This window comes from Mustelus asterias, chromosome 23 (assembly GCF_964213995.1).
Source record: "Mustelus asterias chromosome 23, sMusAst1.hap1.1, whole genome shotgun sequence".
NCBI lineage: Eukaryota > Metazoa > Chordata > Chondrichthyes > Carcharhiniformes > Triakidae > Mustelus > Mustelus asterias.
Genome location: NC_135823.1, coordinates 51,676,487 through 51,697,710, shown reverse-complemented (window position 1 = coordinate 51,697,710; position 21,224 = coordinate 51,676,487). Strand labels below are relative to the sequence as shown.

Genomic DNA, 21,224 nt, shown 5'->3' with positions numbered 1-21,224 from the left:
AGTGTTGACTTATACTTGGTTCAGGAATGATGAGAAAGTGGGGAATAACACAGTCTATTGATACTCTGCACTTAGACTATTATGGTTTGTAAATTAGTCACACAACATGGTGCTGAGTCATGCGGATGCCCTGGATTAGCAGCAGGGGCCTTGCTGGTTTCAGCTTTTCCAGATTTGGGACGGTTTCCTTCTCATCGTTTTCTAAGGATCCAGGCTAGAAAGCATGTGCCTGTGGAAAATAAGGTGAGAAGAGTATAGGGCTCTACTTCAATGGTGACCGGCTTCTAGGCTCACACATTGAGATCAATCACCTATTCAAGATGGCAGTGCCCTGAATGTCACGTTGCAAACAAAAAAAAAGGGAGAAAACTGGGAAAAATAACCCAAGTTTTACTTCAAGCCTGTGCCTGACCCAAGACCTGCTTTAGTACAACTTGAATAAATGAACGTAATTGTGCTGTTTGCCTTGGCTGTTCAGTGGAAAAACTACACAAATATAATAAACACAAATTAAAATCTTAACAGAAAAAATATTGGTGACCAAAACTGGCCAGTTGACTGCGTAGTAGATTTTGCTGTTATTAGCTATTATTTAAGAGTTTTACATTATTCAACTAACAAGAATTAATAAATGCTACACAGATTCAAGCATTTAGTTGAATTCCAATTTATACGATTTACGATGCACGTATTTTGTAAATCACATATGAAATTCTTGTTCTCAATCACATCGACTATGACTTTGACTATGTATTTGCCTATTTACCGGCCAACATTCTCACCTGATTTACTGCCATGGGAGAATTATTCTTCACCCACTCCTCCACTATTTTCACCACAGCTCTTAGAATCTTAGCATCGGGTGATTTCTCAATGAGAGAGGTCAAGATGACCTGGATGAAATTCTTCCTCATTTCCATGCTCATTACAGCAAGACGGGTCTTCACCAGCTCCAGACTCAACATGACCAGCTCAACGGTGACTGAAAAAGAGCCATTTATTTCACTCTTGTTAAAACAGCTCAGAAAAGGCAGTGCAGTGGGCTCCAAGGTACGATACCATAGTGAGAGACAGATACCACATTAAATTGCGGAGCACAATAACTATTTGACATTTTTTGTGCTCTGCTCTAACTTCAGAAATTCATAATTCCAGAAATAATGCTTCAAAGAGAGGCATGCATATATTTTCAAACATTTAAATGGAAACAAGACTTCTGCATTGAGCACCACCTAGTGGCATGATAATTGCCCCATTGACGTGGAAATCATAGAAACATGTAAATGTTTACAGCACAGAAGTAGGCCATTTGATCCATCAGTTCCATGCTGGCCAAAAAGAGAGCAATTCAGCCGACGATCACCTTCCAGCTCTTGGTCCATCACCTCAAGTGCATGTCCAAGTGCTATTTCCCCCAAATATGAGGAGAGTTTCTGCTTCTACCATGCCTTCAGGAAATGAATTCCAAATTCCCACCATTTTGGAGAAAAAAAAGACTTGTTTGTTCCTCTCAAATCCATTTAACCAATTATGTTAAATATCTGCCTCTGGTTATAAGCCTCCCCGAAAATGGAAATGGGTCCTTCCTATCCACGCTATCTAAGCCCCTCGTAATTTTATAGACACCATATTCATGTTTATATGAAAAGATTGAGGGGGCATTTAGGCAAAAATGGCAGCGTGACTCAGTAGTCGGATGCCAAATCTGCCTCCTGACTGATAAAATTAAGTCGCGCAAGAGGTCTACAAGAGATTAACAAAAGGATTGGCGATGCGCGGCACCTTTCACTCCCACCATGTCCCAGTGCACTTTATGGCCATTGAAATACTTTTGAAGTTAACTCAGTGTTGCAATGAAATCATCTCACAAAGACAGACAAGTTCAGTTTGATGTGAAGTCAGTGCTCAGTGGCGCAACAGAGAAATATTTAGGCAAAGGTAGATTCCCCAGAAAGAGCAGGAGGTATTAGAGGGGTGACCTGTAGCTTGGTCAATGATGTGGGTTTTAAGGAGGGTCTTAGAAGAGGAGGGGGCAGTCGAGAGGCAGTGACTTTCAGCGGGGAAAACCTTCTCGATGGTTTGAGGCCTAGTCATCCATCAATGACAAGGCAAAGTGAAGGGGAGGTGCAAAACAGGCCAGCCAGCAGAATGCAGCATTAGAATAGAGATTTGTGGGGCTGAAGGAGGCTACAGTAAGACTACGACATCGCAGAATCTTGCAAATGGAAGAAACAAATCAAAGACAGAAAACAAGCTATACAGCAAGAACCCAAAAGAGAAAATGTTGGAAAACCTCAGCAGGTCTGGCAGCATCTGCAAGGGGAGAAAAGAGCTGACGTTTCAAGTCCAGATGACCCTTTGTCAAAGCTAAAAGTCATAGAAAGTGGGAGATATTAGAGTCATCTGGACTCGAAACGTCAGCTCTTTTCTCTCCTTACAGATGCTGCCAGGCCTGCTGAGGTTTTCCAACATTTTCTCTTTTGGTTTCAGATTCCAGCATCCGCAGTAATTTGCTTTTATACAGCAAGAACTTCCTTTTGGGGGACTTGGTGGACACAATGTGCTGACATTAAAACATGGCGACAAGGTTGCTTTTGAGTTGCTTCAAGGTTGGGGCTGCTTTGATAATTACAGCATATGGTAATGAAGCATAGAGCAAATTAACAACCCTACAGATTAAATTCCTATTTAGACATTTTCCCACTTTTGGCCAAGAAACACAGATTAGCAGTGAAATATAATTGCTTTCTTTTTCGACGCACAAGGACACCACGAACGAGAAGCTACGCTTCAAACATGCCAAGACAATTACTGAAATTCCTCATAATGGGATCATCACCCTGCATCTTCAATGGGAAAAGGTTTTGTTTGTCATGATCCACTCAAGACTTAAGCCTTTTGCATCAATAAACCTCATTATGATGCATGATTTACAAGCAACTAAAGAAGTCTGAAATATTAAAGATTATTTTCACTATTAGCACAACGCAATTTCAAGCATCATGAATTTTTTTTTAAATTCTCGTCAAAAACATGTCAAAATCTAAAGCCAATCATTAAAATACAACAAAAAAATTTGAGAGCACTAAATGTAAAACATTGCCTGGAGTATTTATTGGGATTACAATTGCACAGGTTAATAAAAATCCCAAATTGCTACAAAATTAATCTGGAGATCAATGCAAATAGCGACAAGTCGAGCATTTCTATAGCACCTTTCACAACCAGAAAACGTCCCCAAGCACTTTACAGCCAATGAATTACTTTCTGTAGTGTAGTCACTGTTGTAATTTAGGAAACACTGCAATCAATTTGTGCACAGCAAGCTCCCACAAACAGCACTGTGACAATGAGCAGATAATCTGATTTTGAGATGCCAATTAAGGGATAAATGTAACACAGGACACCGGAGATAACGCCCCTGCTCTTCTTCATTAGAGTGCCAAGAGATCTTTGACATGCACCTGAGAGGGGTGGTTTAACATCTCAACCAAAAAAAAAAGAGGGCACCTCCAGAACTGCAGCATTCCTTCAGTACTTCACTGCAGTGTCGACCCGGTTTCTGTACTCAAGTGGGACTTGAACCCAAAACCTTCTGACTTGGAAGATGAGAGTGTGACTCGCAAGGCTGAACAGAAAATCGAAGGCAAACTGAGTTCTACCTAGCACTCGAGTACCCCTCGCTCCTTCCTTGGTCTCACTGAGCCCCCAAAATTAGAGCCAGTTAAAAATTTTATTCATTAGTGTCACAAGTAGGCTTACATTAAAACTGCAATGAAGCAACTGTGAAAATCCCCTAGCCGTCACACTTGTTCAGGTACACTGAGGGAGAATTTAGCATGGCCAATGCACCAAACCAGCACGCCTTTCGGACTGTGGGAGGAAACCGGAGCATCCCCAGAGGAAACCCACGTAGACACGGGGAGGACGTGCAGACTCCGCACAGACAATGACCCAAGCTGGGAATCAAACGCAGGTCCCTGGTGCTGTGAGGCAACAGTGCTAACCACTTTGCCACCCCAATGACAGTCAATGTGCTTATTGGCAGATAGGTAGGCTTTCATCCCCACTGCCTGGGCTGGATAATGAAGCCAGGGTGACAAGTGCCATCAAGCTTCGGTTGAGATTGTTGAGATTGCCTGCATGCATCAAGGTGGGTTTGGTTTCAGGATTGAAATGTCAAGTGCATAGCCTGAATAATGAATATTAAAAAAACTATTAATTTCATATGATTCAAATTTGCAATATCCAATAGAGAAGTCATTGACAATATTGCCTGCAACCACTAAACGCCTAACCCTACATCATCCCCCAATTACTAGCAAAATGTAGGCAAAACATGATTAACGTTGCCATCTCCTTGTCCTTGTTCCCTGCATAGACTCCAGGCAAGAGATGATGCTCGCTTCACTATTCTACTTGCTTCTAACAAAATGACCCTTCTACTGTGATAATTAAGAATTTACATCATTCCTCTCGCGCTTCCTTATGACAGATTGCTGTTGTAGATCATTATTTGTTCTGCTATAGTGCAGCACACAAGAGAGCTGTAATTTCTTCAGCCTAGGTATCAAAAAAAAAAAAATCGCTTCATTTGTGGCTTTTTGCATTCCTTTATTTTCAGGAACCACATACATCATCCACGACCCATCCTAGAATTCACAGATATTAATTATTCATGGCAATGTGCCTTTGCAGAGTGCAACACTGAACTGGAGCATCACTTTAATTATTGTGGGATACAGACTGCAACTACAGAAATACTTGGGCAAAATAAAAGGTTCCAACCGGCATCTCTTTCGCCCCCAATCTTAAATATACCAACAGACAACGGTTCAGGACTTGAAACTCGGGGCTGGTAGAATTGTTGGACACTTGGGGCTTGGCCTCTCAACCGTGGTGAGGGGGGAAGGCAAGGCTTTATTGTCTCCTGAAAAGCGTGCTGTCAATTATTATAACATTAGAGCTAGATTCAAAAGCATGTTGATATTTTACTATCTTTACAACATGATAGACTGCCTCTGCAATAACCACAATTTAATTAACACTTGGGGCTGATATATTACTGGAGTGTGCTTCAGGCACATTAATCCTCTCGCAAACATGTTTGAAACTCTTAAATTAAGTACCTTGTTCCAGAACTGATAAGGCAGCTTAAATGGTATTCATCTACCTTTCATCTTTACAAACATTAACTCCCCAGTGGCCAGCTCATCCTGTAACACACTGCTACAGATTGATTTTCACCTTTCTTTCATCTTCCTCTCCACCCTCCAATTGTCTTCCCTCTCTTTAAAGGCACTGCTTCGTGCCACGCTACAGCTTCAGAGAGCAGCCACCTGGCAGCACTTCACCCAAAATGGTCATCCTCCATGCATCAGCTCAGCAAGTATCGGCAGGTTCCTTCAGCCAATGGTGGGGGGAAGAAGCCGCCACATTTTCTGTCAATCCCGTTCTTGCTCGACATCCACATCATCCGCAATAGCAATTGGGAGCCCAAAGCCTCGGCAGCTTCAGTCGCCAAACACTATCAGGATGGCAGCAGTAGGGTCAAAACAGCTCAATGGGTAGCCCGCTTTTTCTAAGTCAGAAAGGTGTGGATTCAAGTCTGACCCTGGAATTGAGCACTGACTCTCCAAACCAGGACTAAGGGAGTGCGGCACTGTCGGAGGTGCTGTCTTTTAGCTGAGATGTTAAACCAAACCTGCAACTGCTCCCTCAGATGGGCACACAAGAACACAAGGCACAATTTGATAGTAGTAGTTCTGGTCAATATTGAATTACCCAGTCAACTTCGGGGTGCTTCGGTGCAGAGGGATCTGGGTGTCCTCGTTCACGAGTCACAGAAAACTAGCTTGCAGGTACAGCAGATAATAAAGAAAGTGAATGGAATGTTGGCATTTATAGCTAAAGGAATAGAATAGAAAGGTAAGGAAGTATTGTTGCAACTATACAAGGCATTGGTGAGGCCACACCTGGACAGTTTTGGTCCCCTTATTTGAGGAAAGATGGAGTGGCACTGGAGGCAGTTCAGAGGAGATTCACTAGGTTGATTCCAGAGATGAGGGGTTTGTCGTATGAAGAGAGATTGAACAGTTTAAGTCTATACTCTCTGGAATTTAGAAGAATGAGGGGAGGTCAAATTGAGGTATACAAGATGATAAAAGGTATGGATAAAGTAGACGTGGAGCGGATGCTTCCTCTTGTGGGACATTCTAGGACGAGAGGTCATAGTCTTAGGATAAGGGGTAGTTAATTTAAAACAGTTGATGAGAAACTACTTCTCCCAAAGGATTGTGAATCTGTGGAATTCATTACGCCAAAGTGCGATGGATGCTGGGACAGTGAGTAAATTTGAGTAGTCAGACAGATTTTAATTAGTAATGGGTTGAAGGGGAGAAGGCAGGAAAATGGGGATGAGGAGCATATCAGCCATGATCGAATGACAGAGCGGACTCTATGAGCCGAATGGCCTAATTCTGCTCCTATATATTATGAACTTACTTGAGCTTCATATTCCCTACGTAGACCTTCTGGTGCTCAGGTACCGGATTATTTTTAATCTCCCAGTTCCACAGTGATCCTCCCTCCTCCTCGGCACCTTCATCCCTTCTATAAATCTCTTCAAGATACTCTCCGGCTGAAGCAAACCCTCTTTGGGTCACCACTTGGGTCCCTGTCCACTTTCTAACGGCTGCCCTTTCGCTAAGCTGCCCCGAGAACTCTTTTTGTGTAATGAGTGCTTAAGGGAAATGAAAGTTATTCTCGGAACATGGGCAATAAACACATCAGGTTCCTTTTACTGCACCGATATCAACTTGACACCAGAAATATAAAACAATGAGCTCAAATAATGAAAATGTGTGAAGTGCTGGTTGAGATCTATTTTATAGCCTGCAGACTGATGGTGAACATTTCCAAAGCGTTCGTGGGCAATACACTGATTTAGTATAAAACTCATTGCCCACAAACCATCATTGTAAACATTATACAAGACATTGTGAAATATGAAATGTTTATAGTCATCTCTCTCCCTCGTTCTCAGATCTTCATATCACTGTACGAAAATTACATTGGCCTACAGATCAAATTTAGCTGTCGGAAGAGGTAGCAGAGTATTGTCTTTTCGGAAGCTGAAATGATGCTTTCTCCCATTCTTCGGAGCAATGAATTTAGTTTTATTGCAACCATCATCGCAACAAATAACTTCCAGGTTCCCTTCCAACCTCCTCGGGCAAAACAATAATAAAAGCAATGTCGTTACCTGTATTGGTTTCGGACGCCCCTGGGGTCGTCTGTGGGTTCAGATGATCTCTCACCATCTTCTGCAGGGACCGCATGAAGACAGAGATGAGACGGTCAATGTAACTAGGGTTGTTGCTACAAGCAGACTTCAGGATCATCAAGGTGCCTGAAGATCAAAAATGCAGTTTTGTAAGATTACGTTAGCAAATACGTTACGCTAAAGTTTTAGAAAACACTGATTATATTTCAGCTGGCATATTGCGCTCACGTCCGGGGATCAAACTTTAGAAAAGATGCCGAGGTCTTTAAAAAGGTGCAGAGGGACCTAACGGGTTGGTACCAGGGATAACAGAGCTCAAATCAGAGAAGTTGGGACTATTCTCCTTAGAGCAGAGTGCGGAAGTCTGGTGAGAAAAGGGAAATGTTAAATATCTTTCTAAAAATCTATATTGTTTGTATGTGTGTTTAACACTTAACTGCAAATATTGTTTAACTAAGTCTCATCCAAGGGCCTAAGTAGGGGAACAGAAGCTATCGATTGGCCATAGCTGAAATAGCTATTTATTTAAAGAAACTATCTTGAACCGGTGTTTGCCGTAGCTGGGCTCAGTAATCCCTCTGTTCAGAACAGAGACAATGTGTGAGACCAGCACTGAGTGTGGCTTTGGGCAGAGTGTGGAAGTTTGGTGAGAAGAGAGAGTTTGGTGAGGGGGGGGGAGAACAGTATGCCTTTGCTTTTCTAACATTTTCACGCTGTAGGAATTGGTTTCTGCTGTACTACAGGGGAGGTGGTGAGCTGCAAATCGGCATAGGGTACTTGCAATTAGATGAATAGATGGCTCAAACACTGGTGTGGGAGAAGTGACTTTCAGTTCATGGGGCACTGGCATCAACACTGGGGAAAGTGGAGGATGTATTGTTGGGATGCCTACATTTGAACCATGCTGGGACCAGTGTTCTTGTAAACCGTATAACTAGGGAAGTAGAGAGGGATTTAAACTACATAGGAGGAGGAATGGTTCTGGAGAGGGGATATGTTGGCTTACAAAGAAAAAGGATACGAAAGCATTGCAAGGCAGCTATCTAGGTAATGATACCTAGAGTGTGACAGGAAGGGACAGAGCGTACAAACATAAAAAATTAGCAAGAAATAGGGTCAAAAAGAGAAAAAATGCTAACAAGGCAAAATGAATGGCTCTTTACTTAAATGAATGCAGTATCCAGCACAAAATAAATGAATTAACCTCCGTTAATGGGTATGATCCCATAGCCATTACAGAGGCGTGGTTACAAGGAGATCAAAGCTGGGAAGTAAATATTCAGGGGTATGACCTTTCATAAGGGCAGACAGGGAGGAAATGATGGTGAAGTAGCGTTGTTAGTACAAGATGGAATAAGTACAATAACAAGAAATAGTCTTGGATTAGATGTAGAATTCACGTGGGTGGAATTAAAATTACAAGGGGAAGACGACACTCGTGGGAGTAGCCAATAGACTCCTTAACAGTAGCTATTCAATAGGACGAAGAATAAATCAGGAGGCAATGAGGGCATTAAAAAAAGGCAGTGCATTAATGGGTAACTTTAATCTTCATGTAGATTGGGAAAATCAAATTAGCAGAGGTAGCCATGAGAATGAATCCAGAGTGTATTTGGGACAGTTTCCACAAATATGTTGCGGATCCAATCAGGGATCAGGCTATTTTGGATCTGGAAATGAGGCAGGTTTATTAAACAATCTCAGAGTAAAAGATCCCCGAGGAAACAGTGATCATAACGTGGTAGAATTGAGCATTCAGTTTGAGAGTGAGAAACCTGGATCAGAAACAACTGTGCTATACTTTTTAAAAAAGGTAATTATAAAGGAATGAGGGCAGAGTTGGCTGGAGTGGACTGGGAAAGGAGTTTAGCGGGAAAGACAGTTAATCAACAATGGCAGATGAAAATAGTTCATGACCCAAGATATATCCCAATGAGGAAGGAGGATTCTAGGAAGGGGATAAATCAACCATGGGGGGTTAACCAAGTTAAGAACAATATTAAACTGTAAGAAAAAACGATATGGGGGCAATCTTACTGGCTCGTCACGCCATTTTCATGCTCATTCAGCACTTAGAATTGTTGTGGTAAGATCGTCCCCATAATGTAGCAAAAATTAGTGGCAAGCCAGAGGATTGGGAAAGTTTTAAAAGCCAACAACAGATGACCAAAAAAATAAAGAGGGAGAAGATAAACTACGAGGCTGAACTAGCATGTAATATAAAAATGGACACCCAAATATATAAAAAGGAAGAGAGAGGCCAAAATAAATCTTAGAGAATGAAACTGGGGAAATAATAATGGGGAAACCAGAAAATAGCAGAGGAGTTAAACAATGGCGTGCTATATCCTGTTCCATCGGCAGGACAGACCCAGGGAAGGGACATTGATTGTAAAGTATGATTTGGTGAGTATAGTTGTGTCAGATTGTGGCTCAACTAGTCATAGAAACATTGAAACTAGAAGCAGGAGTAGGCCATTCGGCCCTTCGAGCCTGCTCCGCCATTCATATTGATCATGGCTGAAGATCAAATTCAATATTCTGATCACCCCCCCTTCCCCCCATATCCCTTGATCCCTTTAGCCCCAAGAGCTGTAACTAATTTCTTCTTGAAATCAGACAACATTTTGGCCTCAGCTACATTTGGTGGTAGTGAATTCCACACATTCACCAACCTCTGGATGAAGAAATTTCTCCTCACCTCAGTTCTAAAAGGTTTACCCCTTATCCTCAAACTATGACCCCTGGCTCTGGATTCCCCCACCATCAGGAACATTCTTTCGGAATGTACCCTGTCTAACCCTGTTAGAATTTTATAAGTTTCTATGAGATTCCCCACTCTTTTAAACTCCAGTGAATATAATCCTAACCGGTTTGGTCTCTCCTCATATGACAGTCCTGTCATCCCAGGAAGCAGCCTGGTAAACCTTCGCTGTACTCCCTCTATAGCAAGGACATCCTTCCTCAGATAGGGACACCAAAACTGCACACAATACTCCAGGAGTTTAGAAGAACGAGAGGCAACCTTATTGAGTCATATTGGATTCTCAGAGGGGTTGATGGGGTAGATGCTGAGAAGATGTTTCCCCCTTGTGGGAGAGTCTAGGACCAGAGAGCATAATCTCAGAGGAAAGAGTTGTCCATTTAAGACAGAGATGAGGAGGAATTTCTTCTCAGAGGGTAGTGAATCTGTGGAATTCTTTACCACAGAGAGCTGTTCAAGGCAGAGATAGCCAGATTTTAAATCAGTAAGGGAATCAAAGGATTATGGGGATAAGGCTGGAAAGCGGAATTGAGGATAATATCAGATCAGTCATGATCTCATTGAATGGCAGAGCAGACACGATGGGCCAAACGGCCCACTTCTGCTCTTACATCTTATGGTTAAGAGGAGATTTGATGGAGGCATTTTTGATAAAGCAGGTACGGAGAAACTGTTTCCACTGGCAAAGGGTTAGTAATCAAAGGACACAGATTTACGGTAACTGGCACAAGAGCCAGTGGAAAGATGAGCATACTTTAAAAGTAAATCTAGAGAGTTATTATCTGAAATGCAGTGGAAGCAGATTGAACAAGGTTTTCAAAACAAACTGTACAAATACTTAAGAGAAAATCTGCAGAGCAGTGGGGAGAAGAGCAGGAGTAGTGGGGGACTAATTGGGTAGCTCTCTCAAACTTCTGTATGCAACATGAGCTAGAAAGAGCAGCCTAAAAGAATTGTGGAAGCGAGTTCAATATTAACTTTCCAGGGGAGGATTAATAAACACTTGAAGGGGAAAATCTGCAGGGCTACGGAGAGAGAGCAGGGCAAGATGACTAATTGGATTCTTCTGCTGTGATTCTAGAATTCTCTCAGTAGTTACAATAAGCAAAAGACGCTGGTTTCCCAATGCAAGCTATTGCAGCTTCAATACAAGTGGAAGGCATTTTGATTGGTTCCATTGTTTACGTTAACAGATCTGTCCAATCTCTACAATAGATGCAATGCAACAGGAAACGATTCTCAATGACTGGATATTTTATGCTCCCCTCTAATAACACATCACCAGATTTCTCTTAGCCTTTTGAGTTAAGCAGGAAGAACCTTGTGAGCCCCTCTTCACATTTTTAAATATCTCAACAACACTACACATGAACAAAGTGGAAATATACAGTAAATGGCAGAACCCTTGAGTATTGATAGGCAGAGGGATCTGGGTGTACAGGTACACAGGTCACTGAAAGTGGCAACGCAGGCGGAGAAGGTAGTCCACGGCATGCTTGCCTTCATCGGCCGAGGCATTTGAGTTTAAAAATTGGCAAGTCATGTTGCAGCTTTATATAACCTTAGTTAGGCCGCACTTGGAATATAGTGTTCAATTCTGGTCGCCACACCACCAGAAGGATGTGGAGGCTTTGGAGAGGGTACAGAAAAGATTTACCAGGATTTTGTTTGGTGTGGAGGGCATTAGCTATGAGGAGAGGTTGGAGAAACTTGATTTGTTCTCACTGGAACAACGGAGGTTGAGGGGCAACTTGATAGAAGTCTACAAGATTTTGAGGGGCATTGACAGAGTGGATAGTCAGAAGCCTTTTCCCAGGGTGGAAGAGTCAATTACTAGGGAACATAAGTTTAAGGTGCGAGGGGCAAGATTTAAAGGAAATGTACAAAGCAAGTTTTTCTTTTACACACAGAGGTGGGTGTCTGGAACCCACTGCCAGGAGAGGTAGTGGAAGCCCCACTACCTCCCCCAGCAGCGGGATTTAAGGGGCGTCTGGACAAATACATGAATAGGATGGGAATACAGGGATATGGTCCCCAGAAGGGTAGGGGGTTTTAGTTAAGTCGGGCAGCATGGTCATGTTAAACACTCAGCTGCTCTTGCCTCTCGACAGAAATGTACTAAATGCACTGTGAAAGGATCGACCTGTAGGTCAAACCTGAATCGATCAGTTGCATTCATCTGTTACCTTTCACAGGTTAGCAGCCACTGCACATTTCACGACTGGTACACACCTCAAAAGTTTGGACCACCGCAGGCTGCGATAAGTGGGAGACTCAAGATTTGACAAGCTGACAAGTGGCAAATTGCCAATTCCTAAACTACAATTACATCTGCCGGTACTGATCACTGAGTTGCCTGGTGAAGGACATTTGCCATTTAGAGGAGAACGCATTGTGACCTGTTGTGCAATTTCACACCTGCTTTGCTGACAGAACCAATAGAGGTGTGGAGGGCCGAAGGGCCTGTTCCTGTGCTATAATTTTCTTTGCTTTCAGTGCAGTGACCGGTCTTCTGGAGGTAGACAATGTCATGCTACGGCACAGCATGATCCCACGGACAGGGATGTGATGAATGGCAAGTGCACCGAGTTTTACTTTGGACAGATGCTGGCCAGGGTGCCCCAGAGGATTCCTAGCTCTTCTTCGTGTAGGGCCAAGGGATTTTTCAGGATTGGCAGCTCCCCAAAAATTAACAGATTTGGATTAACCAACTCTGCACAGGCCCGGAATCAACCACTCTGTTACTCAGCCAGCAGAGAATGTAGCAGTGCAGTGGTTAGAGTGTTCGGCCAATAGCCCAGCGATCATGTGCTCAAATTCCACAACAAGCAGTGAAACTGAATTCAACAAATCTGGTCATTTACAGAATAAATTAAAGAATAGCTACAAACGTTGCCGACTGACAAAGAAAACCCATTAAAAATAAATCACAGCAGTGAACTTCAGGATGGGAGCCTGCTACCCCAATACCCTCGATTTGGACTGTGTGAGACTCCTGTTCTATACTACCAGACTGACTCACCACCTTCCCAAGGTGACTCAGGGCAAAGCAATAAGTGCGTCCACGCCACATCCCCAGAACAAAATGTTTTTGCAATTCATACTATTCTATTTTATTCTGCTCAATTGTGCACTCAATGTCAAGTGAAGGTCAAGATAATGCTGAGTTGAAGCATAACTTTATAGTTTAGAAAGCATTTCATGTTAAACACTCAGCTGCTCTTGCCTCTCGACAGAAATGTTCTAAATGCACTGTGAAAGGATCGACCTGTAGGTCAAACCTGAATCGATCAGTTGCATTCATCTGTTACCTTTCACAGGTTAGCGGCCACTGCACATTTCACGACTGGTACACACCTCAAAAGTTTGGACCACCGCAGGCTGCGATAAGTGGGAGACTCAAGATTTGACAAGCTGACAAGTGGCAAATTGCCAATTCCTAAACTACAATTACATCTGCCGGTACTGATCACTGAGTTGCCTGGTGAAGGACATTTGCCATTTAGAGGAGAACGCATTGTGACCTGTTGTGCAATTTCACACCTGCTTTGCTGACAGAACCAATTCAATGCCAGATTGTGAGAAATTTACAAAATCATCAGCGCAACAGGAATATTTCACAGTGCTGGCTGGACGAGGATTGATTGACACAGGAGCTTTATAAGCAAATCAGGTACTGTTGTATCACAGTTTTATAACAGACAGTTTAATGGTTCAAGCCAATCAGACAGCAAACACTGAGGGTGAGGTTAAAGGGTTTTATATCCCAGTTAAATTACAGCACTGTGATTCTCCATTGGATAACTTGGGCAAAAAATAAGATAATCCATTGCAAAAACAGGATGAGGGCTGAAGGAATTTTACAACAAAAGCTGCTCCCCCACTCTGTGGATTCTCCAGCCAGGCAAAACATATCCTGTCAAACCTCTTCAGAAACTTGAATTTTTCAATAAGATCACCTTTCACTCTCCTAAATTCCCAGAGAGTTTGGGCCCAATTTACTCAGCCTCCCAGCCCAGAACAGCTGAATTCTTAACTTACCAAACAACTGATTAGGATTGGCATTTGTTGCTTTTTCATAATTTGTGAGGCCTTCATAAATCACTTTCCCAACTGCAGCATAAAGACACTCCAATTCCTCATATTTAGAAGCCACACTTGAAGTACCTGTTTAAAAGTGAAGGACACAATACTGATCACACGGAAACAATACAGAAGCAGCACAGAGGCAGTACCATCGCTTCATCTCCCCCCACAACATCCTGGGGGTTACCACGGACCTGAAACTGAACTCGACCTGCCATTTAAATACTGTGGGAATTTTGAAGAGGATAACTCACCTGACTCCCCAAAGGCTGTCCACCATCTAACGGGAGGACTTTGAATAGTGTGGAGGAGCAGAGGGATCTAGGTGTATGTGTGCATAGATCCCTGAAAGTTGGGAATCAAGTAGATAAGGTTGTTAAGAAGGCATATGGTGTCTTGGCGTTTATTGGTAGGGGGATTGAATTTAGGAGTCGTAGCGTTATGTTGCAACTGTACACAACTCTGGTGCGGCCGCACTTGGAGTACTGTGTGCAGTTCTGGTCCCCACATTACAGGAAGGATGTGGAGGCTTTGGAGAGGGTGCAGAGGAGGTTTACCAGGATGTTGCCTGGTATGGAGGGGAGATCCTATGAGGAGAGGCTGAGGGATTTGGGATTGTTTTCGCTGGAAAGGCGGCGGCTAAGAGGGGATCTTATTGAAACATATAAGATGATTAGAGGTTTAGATAGGGTGGATAGTGATAGCCTTTTTCCTCTGATGGAGAAATCCAGCACGAGGGGGCATGGCTTTAAATTGAGGGGGGGTAGTTATAGAACCGATGTCAGGGGTAGGTTCTTTACCCAGAGGGTGGTGAGGGATTGGAATGCCCTGCCAGCATCAGTAGTAAATGCGCCTAGTTTGGGGGCGTTTAAGAGATCCGTAGATAGGTTCATGGACGAAAAGAAATTGGTTTAGGTTGGAGGGTCACAGTTTTTTTTTTTAACTGGTCGGTGCAACATCGTGGGCCGAAGGGCCTGTTCTGCGCTGTAATGTTCTATGTTCTATGTTCTATCTACAAGGCAAAAATGGTGGAATACTCTTCACTTACCCGGACGAGTGCAATTCCAACAACACTTCAGCAGTTTGAGGTCCACCCAGGACAAAGCAGCCCGCGTGATTGGCATCCCATCCACCACCTTCAACATCCACCCCCTTCACCTCCGCGCGCAGTGTGTACCACCTACAAGGTCCACTGCCACAACTCAACAAAGCTCCATCGACAGCACCTGCCAAACCTGTGCCCTTTACCACCTGGAAGGACAAGGGCAGCAGATACCAGGGAACACCACCAGCAGCAAGTTCCCCTCCAAGCCACACACCATCCTGACTTGGAACTACATCGCCGATCCTTCACTGTTACTGCGACAAACTCCCTGACAGCACTGTGGGGGTACCTACACCACATGAACTGCAGCGGGTCAAGAAAGCAGCTCACCACCGCCTTCAAGGCTAATTAAGGTTCGGCAATAAAGGCTGACCGAGCCAGCAAGCCCACATTCAGTGGGAAGAATTTAGTTAAGGATAATTTTAAATTGCACATTTCCATCTGTGTAACCTACTCGGTTCTGTTGGGAAGACGCTCATCAAACGAGAAAGCAGAGTGTGCACGGCTCTCAGGACTTTGTTGTTGCCACACGTCATGCATGCTGCTATTCCACGCTGCAGTGGCTTGAAGCTACTAAGAATGGCAGAAGACTGCAGCACCGTTAAGAGAAAACTCAACACCTCTAGTCCTGTACAGATGTTCGCCATGTTCGCTTGATTAGGTTGCTCCTAAAACGATTTAAACAAAGTTATGGGTGTGGAGCAAAGAGAGAGAGCAACATTAAATATACGTGGACTATTTTACTACCAATTATAATAAGACTTCAAAACTTAAGTCAATGCACTTTTTATTTGCCAGTTGAAGGTACCAGATGATTTTCGTGAAGCTATCCAATTCTTTCTCTCACCTAATAATTGTAATCAGTCTGATCACAGCCTCATTATTATAAAAAAGGATTAATAAAATGGAAAAGGTCTAATATTGACTAATTCTGCCAGACCTCACTACTTGGACGCTCTGCTGCAAAAATGCAACAGATTTTCCCCTAAAGCAGACAGCAAACAAACTTGGTAAGCATCACACAGAACTGGACTTCTTCAGAAATGCTAATTAAATTAGCGGCACGCGGGGCGGCACGGTAGCACAGTGGTTAGCACTGCTGCTTCACAGCTCCAGGGTCCCGGGTTCGATTCCCGGCTCGGGTCACTGTCTGTGTGGAGTTTGCACATTCTCCTCGTGTCTGCGTGGGTTTCCTCCGGGTGCTCCGGTTTCCTCCCACAGTCCAAAGATGTGCAGGTTAGGTTGATTGGCCAGGTTATAAATTGCCCCTTAGAGTCCTGGGATGCGTAGGTTAGAGGGATTAGCGGGTAAATATGTGGGGGTAGGGCCTGGGTGGGATTGTGGTCGGTGCAGACTCGATGGGCCGAATGGCCTCCTTCTGCACTGTAGGGTTTCTATGATTCTATGATTTCTATGAAATTATCAGATAATTCTGGATATTGCCTCCAAATGATTTCTCCTGAATTGTTTGAAAAAAAAATGTAATTATACCTGCTTGAATGTCAATTATAAAGGCACTAAATGCTCAGCAAGATTAAAGGCTTTCTCATCTTAGTTATGTGCAAGTACAGATTCGGAATAAAAATGGGATTTTGCACCAAGTAGCACACCTCTCAATTACTGCAATCTTTCAAGCAGGACAACTTTGAATTTCAAATTGGACGGAAGCCATTTGGAAAATTCGCTGTATATTGCTTTTACTTCATGCTTGAATTCAAAATAGCTGAATCAAAAAGGGTAACTTCGGATTATAAAAATTACAATAATTCCAAAGGCAGTATTTATTTTTCCCAGTTGAGGCCTTGCATTCCTGAGCAAAAGGTGAATAGCCAATAACGTTCCCTGAATGACTCAACTTGTATCATGAGGACTTAATGGCACCTCGCACTCTGGGACACCACAATGTCACAGAGAACACCACTTCGATTATGCATGCAAGCTGCTGTTCTGTGTCTTTGCCTGCCACGTTGTTATAGCAGTGAAATTTCCAGGTTGTCTTGTCAACTCAGCCAAAGAATAACACACAGCAACCGAAGAGAGAAGCTTAAAAATAAAGTGGGCTAAAATAAATGAATAGAAAGCAACAAAACTCAATGAGTGGAAAATCACTTGCCAACTTTTGGCATTTTTGAAGTCATTGACAAGTTAGTGATAAACAGGGCCTCCGATTAATCAGCATTTGACATTTTTTGTCAAGTTCGGAATTTTTTAAAAGAGAAAAGTGCATTGACTTACAGGAAGTTAAGCAAATTTTTCCAGAGACTTTTACATATTACAGAGCTGAAAGCTATGCAAACACACACACATGGAAACACATTTCAAAAGGAAACTGGATAGGCACTAAAGGGAAATAAACCGGCAGGGCTACAGGGAGAGGGTGCGGGAAATGGGACTGGCTGGATTGCTACAGAGCTGACACGGATGCGATAGACTGAATGGCCTCTTCAGTGTAATGACTCTCTGAGAATCGTAGCATTCAGTGAGAGCTAATCGCAGAATCAAGGTACAAATCAAGTGGTGCAGTATCACTTTAGTTCAAGTCACATAATTCAATGGCAAGAGTTGGCAAATCCATCATCACCTGACACAACACTCTCACAGATCTAGAAAAAAAATTACATAAAATCACAAATGAAGGCAGCGTTGTGTAAGGTGATCTAAATTATGCCATAGAGCACACATTGCATGTTGCAAAGCAGCTGGACGTTTTAAGCAGAAATGCTGCTGATAAATCATAGTCATTCTGACTGTAGTTTATGTCACTTCAGCCCCACTGATGTTGCTGCCACGTTTAAAAACCTGCAGACTACGTCTGGTTCTGTCTGAAAGTGAAAAACAGTGCACTCTCCCACCACCTCCCCTGCTGCCCCCAACTCCCAAAAAAAAAGAAAAAAAGTTAATTGACGCCCTTCATATTCTTACTTTCTTTCCCCCGATCAGTCTGGGTGAAAAGTCAGGGATGAGAAAAGATCACTTGGCTCAAAAACCATCAACTCTCACATTGCACTTCTGAATTGCATTTTGAATAATCCGAGTTGTGTGCTCCTATTATCTTGTTCGTAACATCTCGAGTCTGAGCAGAGTTTTTCTTGTTATGGACTCTAAACTTACTTTGCACTCATTTCCATTCCATTTGTGTCCTATGTTATGTTGATTGACTTTGAAGTAATAATCTGGGTTTACTTTATTTGTAATGTTTAATATTCTTATCCATGTCAGTGAAGATTGTCCCTTCAGCTATTGCCTGTGTGCGCTGCAGGATTTAAGCTCCCCACGTGTCAGACGTTAGCCTACAATCAGCCACACACTTCCCTGAAAGGCTGCTCTCACTGCCATGAGGAGTGAAGGCTGGGAGATTTATTTGTATGTCCGCAAACCACCGCTGCCCATCAAGAAGGAGACTGAAACAAGCCTCGGCTGGAAGGGACAATAACTGAGCAAGCGGGCAATACAGTGCTTTAAAATGATAGCTACTCAAGAGAAAATCGTACCACCGTCATCAGCAACTTGTCAAACCACTGGAGTTTCAGCTCAGCTTTTGGCCACATATCAGGACGAAGAGCCATCTTCAGAAGGCTAACACAGCGCCTGGACAACATTTCTCCTGGCGAACCTGCTGTGTTTGAGGAATCGTTCACCTGGGGGTCAATTGTCACAAATTATACCGGGCATAAATGTACTCGTGCTTGGCAATGTAACTGGGACATATATAAATCTTTGCTTCACTATGGTGTTGCAAGTATATATCTTGTAAGTGCGATAGGTGGAGTGAGTGGAGTGAGAGAGAGAAGTGTGTGTGTGTGAGAGAGAGATGTGTGCGTGTGAGAGAGAGATGTGTGCATGTGAGAGAGAGATGTGTGTGTGTGAGAGAGAGATGTGTGCATGTGAGAGAGAGATGTGTGTGTGTGAGAGAGAGATGTGTGCGTGTGAGAGAGAGATGTGTGCATGTGAGAGAGAGATGTGTGTGTGTGAGAGAGAGATGTGTGCGCATGAGAGGGAGATGTGTGTGTGTGAGAGAGAGATGTGTGCGTGTGAGAGAGAGATGTGTGTGTGTGAGAGAGAGATGTGTGCGTGTGAGAGAGAGATGTGTGCATGTGAGAGAGAGAGAGAGATGTGTGCGCATGAGAGGGAGATGTGTGCGCATGAGAGGGAGATGTGTGCGCATGAGAGGGAGATGTGTGCGCATGAGAGGGAGATGTGTGCGCATGAGAGGGAGATGTGTGCGCGCGCGTGATGTGTGCGCGCACGTGATGTGTGCGCGCACGTGATGTGTGAGAGATGTGTGTGTGTGTCAGAGATGTGTGTGAGATGTGTATGAGATGCAGGTGTGTGTGTGTATATATACATACATATATATATATATATATATATATATATATATATATGTGTGTGTGTGTGTATTTTATGCATATATATTTATGTACATAATTAGTGCTTGTGTGTAATTATATATGTACACAAATATGTATAATTATATACATCATATACACACATATAGTTTTCCATAGTTTACCCATACAGAGATCAATCCAAATATTAATAATGGGAGATTTTTTTTTTGTGTTGACTGTTAACTCTCTTCTCCCTTCTCTTTGGTCAGGTTGCCTTAGTAATCACTTCTGCCTCCTAGTCAAGGCTGTGGCTTCAAATTCCACTCTTGGGATTTCAGCAGAAAATACAGGCTAAGACTTCAGCGCACTGTAGTGGTGAACACCATTTTCTAGGTAGGATGTTGAGCTGAGGCCTTGTATATCTGTGCTGATTGGTGCAGCAGGTTCCGTGACCCACAACACCAGGGAGTTCGCTGTTTTAGTTAACTTTCTTTCCACAACCAACACCAGCCAAAACAGATGTTCTGCTCATATTGCTGTCGTCAAAATGGCTGCAGTGTGTGTTTTGTGTCACTTCTGAAACGTGAGAGATGGTGCTCCATGAATGCAAGTTCTTTGCTCTTTTACCTATAAAGAAGCCCACCTACCTTCCTATTTCAGATCTTCCGCCGGGTCTTGTCCCAGATATATTAGCTCCCTGATACTCTCGCAAATACCATAAGCAATGGACCTGCCGTGCATTTGCTGTTTTTAAATTTGCAATCGGAGGTCCCATTGGAATGTTAACATCCTTGTAAAAGGATTTGTCTTTGATTAAGTAGCAATCGCCTTTGTGGATGGTGTGATGGAAAGAGTCCTTTTGCAAGACAACCACACCATTCAAGCGGTTATGCGCTACTTTTAAATGGTGGTCTTCTTTTGCAGCTTTTGAGTATTCTTCGAAGAAGACATCACGAGCCAAATATTTCTAGGTTAGATTTAAAGTTAGAACTGGGCAGTGGGTCAGTTTAAACAGGAACTGTTTAAAATGACATTTAGCTCCACACCAGCATATATTTTGTTTCCTTGTTTTAATGTAAGTTTTATGTTGAGCACGTGTATATAGTTATTTTTAAATTTTCCAGCAAGAGGAGCACAAGAGCAATCCATTAATCAGAAGAAAAAGCAATAACTTTGGTCATAAATTTTGCCTCAGTCAAATCATAGCAGCAGAAGTATATCAGCAAAAGGGTGCGGAAAATGCTAAACGTTACAACAAACGTTGGGTTTGGGTCAATTCAAACTTCCACTATGAAGATGATGCAAACTTGGTTCAAGACCAATGAAGCATCACTCGTCAAAATTAGTGCTTCTAGTTTGCCTCAAGTTGAAAGGAAGGAATGGTCTGATTAATGAGGATCCTCAAACGGAGCTAGTGAGAACCAAAAGCAGTTTGGAGTTCTCTAGATGGAGAGCAATGCTCTTGGTGACATTACTGAATAGCAAGGAGTGCACTAAACAAGCCACTGCACACCTGCCAGAGTAACATCACAGCAAGATACTGGGCACTCAAGCCTCCCCCAAAGAAACTTAAAAATGTCTCTTCCTCATGAATGACATCAACTGTGGTATAAAAGCTGTGCTGACGCAGCTTGACATGTAGCGTCTGCTTTA

At 43.0% G+C, this 21,224-nt stretch overlaps 1 protein-coding gene across 4 annotated transcripts in view; it reads right to left on the bottom strand.

Annotated features, from left to right (window-relative positions):
• The window catches only part of trrap (transformation/transcription domain-associated protein), a 210,915-nt gene that overhangs the window by 92,365 nt on the left and 97,326 nt on the right, over positions 1–21,224 (bottom strand). For all 4 annotated transcript variants that reach the window (XM_078240636.1, XM_078240635.1, XM_078240637.1 and 1 more), the window contains 5 exons: positions 18,732–18,878; positions 15,695–15,908; positions 14,091–14,216; positions 7,265–7,411; positions 783–982 (listed from right to left, as the gene is read on the bottom strand). In XM_078240636.1, the coding sequence (XP_078096762.1) occupies positions 783–982; positions 7,265–7,411; positions 14,091–14,216; positions 15,695–15,908; positions 18,732–18,878 (834 nt within the window). The remainder of the gene's footprint in view (positions 1–782; positions 983–7,264; positions 7,412–14,090; positions 14,217–15,694; positions 15,909–18,731; positions 18,879–21,224) is intronic.